Source organism: Hevea brasiliensis, chromosome 9 (genome assembly GCF_030052815.1).
Source record: "Hevea brasiliensis isolate MT/VB/25A 57/8 chromosome 9, ASM3005281v1, whole genome shotgun sequence".
Lineage (NCBI taxonomy): Eukaryota > Viridiplantae > Streptophyta > Magnoliopsida > Malpighiales > Euphorbiaceae > Hevea > Hevea brasiliensis.
The window spans coordinates 38447968-38456173 of NC_079501.1; the positions used below are offsets into that span (position 1 = coordinate 38447968).

The 8206-nt window shown below is 33.1% G+C and overlaps 1 protein-coding gene across 2 annotated transcripts; it reads right to left on the minus strand.

Annotated features, from left to right (window-relative positions):
• Positions 1 to 2202: 2202 nt before the first annotated feature.
• LOC110670766 (rab GTPase-activating protein 22) lies at positions 2203 to 6577 on the minus strand. Of its 2 annotated transcripts, none has more exons than XM_021832936.2 (5): positions 5994 to 6577; positions 4920 to 5055; positions 4738 to 4787; positions 3895 to 3948; positions 2203 to 3769 (listed from the first exon to the last, which is right to left on the minus strand). In XM_021832936.2, the coding sequence occupies exons 1-5, from the start codon at positions 6302 to 6304 to the stop codon at positions 2530 to 2532; spliced, it is 1791 nt and encodes a 596-aa protein (XP_021688628.2). In that variant the 5' UTR covers positions 6305 to 6577; the 3' UTR covers positions 2203 to 2529. The 2 variants fall into 2 exon arrangements, with proteins under 2 accessions (XP_021688628.2, XP_021688629.2); XM_021832937.2 differs by having other exon boundaries at positions 5663 to 6573.
• Positions 6578 to 8206: the final 1629 nt, after the last annotated feature.

Sequence of the window (8206 nt, forward strand, 5' to 3'; positions counted from 1 at the left end):
TTTAAGAATTTTAATTATTTTAGTTCGGTTCAATTTTAGAGAAAAAAAATCAATTGAACCGAATCGAACTGAATTGTTTTATTGATTTTTAAATTGATTTATTTTTATAGGGATTTATGAAATATGTAATTATATATATATATATATATATATATATATATATATATATATATATATATATATATTGTTTAATTTAATTGATTAATGATTATTAGGTTCAAGCCAAGGTCAAAATTAGATCAAATAACTTGAAAATAAGTCTAAATTAAAAAATCCACTAAAACTTAAAAAACAATCAGTTTTAACCGAACCAAATCGAAATAGAGCGGTTCGGTTAGATTCAATTTTTTATTCATTTTGATTCGATTCGATTTCTAAAATATATTAATTCAGTTAATGTGATTTTAATGATTTAATTTAGTTTGATTTGATTCGATTTAAACTGAATGCTCAACATACCATTACTTTACAAACTCATACTTTTTACCCTTTAAAATCTTACTTATAAACAAAGTGTTAGCTGAGTGATTAGGACAGCCACCAAACTGGTTGGAACAATTTTTATTTAATTAATTCAACGCTTTTTTTTTTAATAGAAAAAATTTGATTTTGAACGGAATCAGATAGTTTCAATCCATTTAAAATTAATCTTGATTAAAGTGATTTCATCAAATTTAAATTAAATTGATCTAATTTCAATAATTGAGATCAAGTGAATCATGGGCCTTCAATCTTACTCAGCCCAAATATTAAAATTTAAATCATCATCATCATTATTATTATTATTATTGTATCACGTGTGGTTACTCCATAATTTGATTATGCTAATAACCCAATTGTGAGTTGCGGGCTATTCTCGGTTTCTCACCTATATATTTTCCAGGGCCATTGTGGAAAGGACTTTTTCTTCAAGACTAAGGTTCAGGGAGTTACCAATAAACAAAGGCATCACAATTAAAATGTGTTGATATGATTTGATTTGAAAATGTGAGTCATCACAAATAAAAACAAATTAATATCAAGATGAAAGCGATCATAAATAAAATTCATCTACAGTTTAGTTTGAACACGTAAAATTAATAGCTTGACTTTTAGGAGAACAGAAGCATGACAAAGGTGCCAACCATTAATATCATATCAAACATTATTTATTGGGTTGGTAATCTAATTAGGAGGTTGCTTGAAAACACCCTACTTAGAATATCTGCCTAACATGGCCGAGGTCCTCATTTTAGGTAAATTCTTCCTTCTGCATCATTTAAGCCTAATCTCTAAGAAAGAGTCAAAGAGAGTGTTTTCATTCCAACAATATGGAATGCATCTCAATAACTATGAACAAGCGGGAATGACATACACCGAAAGGAGAACGACACAATTAGGTCTCCATAACCTTATTTTTTTCTGCGAAGCCATATTCAGTGAGGAACCAAGATATCTCTCAGATCTTCATCACTATGATATGCAAGGTATGAGTAATCATCCCTGCAACACAAAAGAAATTGAGAGCAAGAGAAGAAAAAGTGGGTGAGCTACTCCATGTCAAAACGCGAAAGAGCAAATGGAGGGAGCAGAATAAAGCCAAGCAGAACCTCGCGTCATTTGCAAGAGAAAAGAATTTTTTTTAAATAGACAGAAATGCCCCTTCACTTTCCATACAATCACAAACACCATCACCACCAAATTGGCACTGCTATAAAAATTGCAAGTTGAACTTTATTGGCTATATCAGATATCAGAATTAGATAGATTTCTCGCAGAATTTATTTTAAAATTTTTATTTTCAATTAAAAAATAGATTTTTATCCAAAAAAGAAATTCATATCTAGTTTATTCTTCAAAATCACATCACATTCCGAATTTGATGAAATTAGATGAACTAAAACAATATTTTGTAAATATGCCATTATTTTAAATATATTAACTATTTATTTATTTTCCTTATCCCTTGGTATGTAAATTTATATATTATAACTAAAAATATAAATTTTAAATATAATCTTAATAATATAAATATATTTTTTATTCAAATAATATTTATTTAATTACTAAAATATATAAAAATAAATTATTTTTTAATAAAATAATAATAATATAAAATAATTCAGGAGGTGAAGAGAACTCCCTATCCCTATCTCGCACATAATCCAAAATAATTAATTAGATAAATTAATAAGATGCATAAGAAATCGAGTTTGAGAACAATTAACATCAACCTACCCTGTGCATTAAGGCAATCAAAGCACATGAAAATACATACAAATGAAAGTGAGAAGATCATTAAGACAGTAATTTTGCAATGATGCCACTATCACTCCAAGGACGGTTGGGTGCGGGCACAGCATACATTACTCCATAATTTGCCCTATAAACAAATTGCCTATCAATGCTCGTCTCGAGCAGAGCTTCAAAGCTGAGCCCGAGGCCATTGTTTTAGAAGGGAGATCCAAATGGTGCAGTTCATAACAAATGAAAAGAAAATGGGAAATTAGTGAGAAGATTGAAAACAAGGCCAAAGCAAAGGAAGTTTTCCTAAATCTTGTCATGCAGCGTGACAACCAAGTCATGTGCATCGTCAAGAAGCTTCCATACATCCAATTGTCCAGCCATATTGTTGCAGTCTTTCATGATATCATCAACACTGCTATACTTCTCGATGATCAGTTTCCTCCTCTGCAATACACAGGCCGCTATTGCATAAAGCAGCAGATCATCAGTAGGAGGGGCTCTCAACCTCATCCTTCCCCAGGCAGACTTGGCAATCCCTGCACATATTGCTGCTTGGTCAGCCCACATCACCTCCCATAGGCACAGTGTCTGCTCAAGGTTTAACTCCCTCCTGAAAAGAACCACCACCATTCTGTACACAAAAAAGCAGTCCTCTGCTTGGAGATTCTCTAGGTGCTTGTAAAGATGGATATCCTTGCACTTAATTATCTTGGCAACAATACCAAGTTGCCTCCGGATTCCCACTTCATCAAGCCGGAAATTATGCCTGGCCTTCTTCATGAAGCCCACAAAGCACCAAAAGGCTTCAAAATCCTCCTCTATCACTGCAATAATTGGAGAAAGCAAATCACTCATTCCCTGACAGTAACCAATCTCAGGATCATATAGTGCATAGGCCTCAAGGATAGCCACCAGGCGAGTAGCATGAAAGATCCTGCAAGGCTCCAAGTGATCATAATCCTTCAGACCAACATTCTCAGCCAATCGCCGTGCCTTCAGCTCTGATATTGCAGCCTGAGTTGGAGAGTACATGATCCATTCAGCATTTGCCCGCACGGCATCAACCCGAATGATTCTCTGCCATGTGGCAAAATTTTCGTCTTTTTGGAAATCACTTTCTGCATCAGGATGGGAATTCTCCAGTGCAGGCACGCTAAGATCCTTTTCTTTGATAGTTTCAGTTGCAATGAAAAGTTCCATGTTTTCAGGTTCTTCAGATGAGTCAGAGTCCGTAGAATCAGTGTTACCAGCAAAGACTTCTTCACAGGTGAGCACACTCCTGTCACAATCTTCCAATATCAAGTCAGATCTCTGAAGAGTTTGATCACAGTTATCTGAACCCTCAGCAGCTAAGCTGCATCCCTCAGTGAAAGATGACTTTATAGCACTAACATCATCTTCAAATTCAGGAGAATCAATAACTTGATTAAACTCTCCGCTGTTCTCATTGTTGCTGGTTACAGTAGTTTCCTTCAACTTCAAGCTCTTCTCTCTTTGTTTAAGATTTTGCTGGCACCGTTTCTGCAGATTCTCATATTCTTTCCTGCATTCCCAATACAAGAAAAAACTTAGACCAGGGGAGAACTCAAAAATGGAAATTAGAAAGAGAAGGAAAAGAAAGACTAAATAGCTAATAACTCCATAGTTACATAATGACAATGGTGATACCTCTTCTGAGCTCGAGTATGATCTCTTTCTTCCTTGGAACTATTCACATCATAGCTGTTGAACAAAAAAGGAAAAAAGAGTCAATACACATGGAGAAATGCTAATGGATATGTGCTATCAATTGAAAATCCAGAAGAACAAACTAAAGAAAATCATAAATTACAATTGCATTTTGCAAAGGGCAGAATGATAAATTTCAAGGAATTTTCTATAAGAACAGCAACATTTAGTAGACATAAAGGTAGCAACTGCATTATTCTTGTCCAGACAACAACTCTGCTGAGTTGCTCAACCATTGAGATTTCATTAATGATTGAGGTCTCCCACTAAACTTATACCTCCATTCCATCCTTATCCCGTGACACATCAAATGACGTGAATAAAAACGGGAGCTATCATACAAACCCATTGTTGTTCTATAGCTCAAGTTGACATTGACAGCTCACTGAACAACTGCAGTTTACTTGATCTTGAGTCCATCAAAGAATGATAGAAACACGAATTTGTCAAGACCTATGCACTTGCAAAGATCCATAAGACCAACAACAGTTCTGGGCAAAGGTAAGCTAGAAAAGACTATAAAGTTGAGGAAAATAATAATAAGCTGGAAACAGGGAGGATAAGGACATCATAAACCAGGTAGGATTTCATAGCATTATTAAAGACCAGGATTGCCACTGAGAACCGAACTAGAAGTTCAGTAAAATGACAGAAAACGTCTCCACTAAATAAAACATATAATACGTTCTTTGTAATGGAAAACATCTCTTCATCGTACAAACATATGCTGCATCAATGTTATGAAAACAATACTGAACTATTGCATGACTAAACAATTCTTACACTCCAAGGAGAAACGGCCAAACTTCTGCTCTAATACTTGGATCAACACCCTGGATTTTTTTTTTTTTAAAAAAAAAAAAAGAAAAAAAGAATGTACACTCCATCAGGAGTGAAAAATATAGAGATAAGATCATAAGCAACACCCAGACAATGAAAAAGTTTCAGTAAAATCAATAACATACTCCACTGCGGGCTTTCTTTAAAAACTTGACACCACCATCATAGAGTTTTCCATCAGCTGTAAATAAACTCTTCCATTGCTTTGGGAGAAGTGCGAGTTTTCTTCTTCTAAATGACCAAGGTGATTTATGACCACCCCTGAAAACAAAGAAACAAAAGCGTAATTGATTTCATCAGTTAAAGCAATAATAATTATCAATTATGCACAAACAACACAATGAAACATTCAAAACCCAATCTTGAAAAGGAATAAAGAGGATTAAATTCGACTATTTCCCATAATTAATGAAGGGCAAGAGTAACCAGCCAACTGGCACTTGTGCACAGAAATCAGATTCGTCGATAGAAGAGGGAGAGAAGAACACTAATCTTACTCATCAAATGAAGAGATACTTATTCGTAAGTACTAATACATGGATTTTAAGTACTACACCAGAAATATATTCTCCTACAAGGCCATCAAATTCAAAATAGGACATGCAGAAACGAAGACAAACTAAGAGAAGGACAAAAAAAATTAAGCGGCGAGAGGATTCTGTATATCTGTGAGGGAGGTGAAGAAAGCGAAGCAATAAGCATCTACTAACACTGCACTGAAGAAGACCCTCATAGAACAAAGAACAGAGATACCCTTAAAGCAGTTTCAGTCAGATCTAAGAATCAGTATTCATCCACCGTACTGTAGGTAAAAAATGAAAGGCAAACTTGAATAAAAAGTAAAGGAGAGTTATAGAGAGGAACTCACCGATCAATGGAAACTGGTGAGGAAGATGATGATGGGGACGACGACGAAGATAAGAAAGCAACTACTAGTAAGACTGATCGCAAATGAATCCACGACGACGACGACGAAGACGACGGTGACGAGGAATTTGACGGCGAAGAAGATGAAGTGTGGCTTCGCCTTAGGGCTCTCATTAATGGTTTCCGTTCCGTTAACATCTATCTATCTTATCTATAAATTCTTTGGTGGTGAAAATGAAGAAGAGACCAATTTTGAATTTTGGAGCTTTGGATTTGAAATCTTATAGGATTTTAAGAACTTTTTTGTCTTGAATTTTTTTTTTCTTCTTTACCTACGAGAATAGACGACGGTGGCGGCCAAGGCGAGACCAGCCATGGCCGTCACGGCGATAGCTATACCAACATTAGAAGAAGTCACCGAAACACCCCAGAACCAGCCGCCGGCTCCACCTCCGACGAACGACGCACTCCTCCCGCTCCCACCAATTCCAGTGCTAGCTTCAGCGAACACGATCCATTTCCCAGCGCCACCAACGCTCCTGCTGCTGCCACTGCCCGAGGCAGAGAAGAGCATCAATGAGATGAGCAACAGCGAAATTACAGTAAAGCCCCTTGGTTGTTCTTGCTTCTGCTTCACCACCATCACCAAAGTGAGAACCCTTGAGGCCTTGGGGCCAGGACTTTCCCCTCTCTCTCTCCCTCTCTTGGTGGAGCTTTATTTTACTTTCTTTCCAAAGTAATTATAGCAACTAAGAAGAAACTAAAATATTAATTTCCATTACCATATCTGTATGGATCTCCCCGAGAGATGGATATGTTCGTAGACTAGAGGACGGTGGCACGGCCCAACTTGCTCTCCATGGAAATTGTTTAATTGGGCAAGTAGACTTAAAAAAGTAAAATTTCTGTAAAAATAATCTTGTTGGGTTACGTATTATTAAATTTGTTTTGTTCAAGAGGAATCATTTACGCTTTATCTGAAAGGTGGATAAGGGGTAAGATAAAATTTTTTAAAATAAGACATATAAATGAGATTTTTTACTATTATATTATTTAGAAGAAAGATAAGGTAAATAATAATTTATTAATTTTATTTTATTCAGAAGATAGGGATCGGTAATATCTAATATGTAATTTATAAAATTTTTTTAATTTGTTAATTTAATGAGTTAAGAAATTAAAAATTTTAAATATTTTAATAATTTTTAAAAACTCTAAAAAATCTTACCTTCCCTATAAAATCTCCTTCCTAAATAAGTTTATATTTCTTAATTATATCAAAAAAAACCTTAACTTACTTTTAAAAACTTGCTCACAAGTGAAGGGTTATTAAACAAGAAAACTTGGGTCTTATTTAGTCGGAGTAAGTGAGTTTGAGAACTTTAAGTTTCTAGAAAGTGTAAAAAATTAATTTATTTAATTGAAATAAGTGTCCACATCTTAGGAGTAAAAAGCCATTTTATATACTAAACACATTTATATCAAATTAATTTATTTATCAAATACATTTATATTAAACTTCCTAAAAAATAAATTCTTTAAAAATATAAAATATATATTTCTTAAGAAATAAAATATTTTGACCAAACAGAATTAGAGGTGAGCAGATTTGGTTCAAACTAAAAAATCAAATCGAATCAAATTAATTTGATTCAATCGGTTTGGTTTTAAAATTTAATCAGTTCAGTTCTGTTTTATATTATAAAAATTTCAGTTATTTCGGTTTTGGTTTAGTTTTGAAGAGAAAAAAATCAGTTAAACCGAATTGAACTGAATAGTAATTTTATATACTCAAATCGAATCAAATCGATTTTTGAATTGATTTATTTTTATGGAGAATTTATGAATTATATTTAATTATATATATATATATATATATATATATATATATATTATTTAATTTTATTGATTAATAGTTAATAGGTTCAAATCAAAGTCAAAATTAGATCGAATAATTTGAAAATCAAGTCTAAATTAAAAAATTAATCAAAAATCAAAACCGATAGATTTGAATCAACCTACCCAAAATAGAATGATTCAGTTCGATTTGATTTTTCATCAATTTCGATTCAATTCAATTTCTAAAATATATAATTTAATTTTCATAATTTAATTTAATTCGATTCGAATCAAATGCTCACCCATAAACAAAACCCTTTGTTAATGCCACCTATGCCATACTGTTCTAGTCCTCTTCTGCTCACACTATTGAATAATTAATGATAATTATTGAGAGGTTTTTGTTATGCAATAACCAAGTCTTGAAGAAGCTTGCATTCTACGATGATAAATAAAAAGTCAAAGTAAAATTAAAATTAAATCATTGTATACTAGGTTCAATTGTAAAATAGTAATTTGAAAGTCAATTGAATTCGTTGTTGTCTTGTTTCATAAGCTTTCCTTTATTGCTTTGTTGAATTATCATTTGTAGTAATAATTTGTTAGGCCATTATTATCTATAATTTGTAATTATAAGGAAAATTTTGTTTATATTTGATAATACCCCTCATAAATTTATTACCTTAATTTTGAAATATGGGTTTCG

Coding starts and splice junctions, on each gene's coding strand:
- LOC110670766 (XM_021832936.2), bottom strand. CDS start 6,304: ATGGTGGTGAAGCAGAAGCAAGAACAACCAAGGGGCTTTACTGTAATT. Junction 4,788..4,919: donor TAAAGAAAGCCCGCAGTGGA/GTATGTTATTGA, acceptor AAAAAAATCCAG/GGTGTTGATCCAAGTATTAG. Junction 3,770..3,894: donor CATACTCGAGCTCAGAAGAG/GTATCACCATTG, acceptor TTGGGAATGCAG/GAAAGAATATGAGAATCTGC.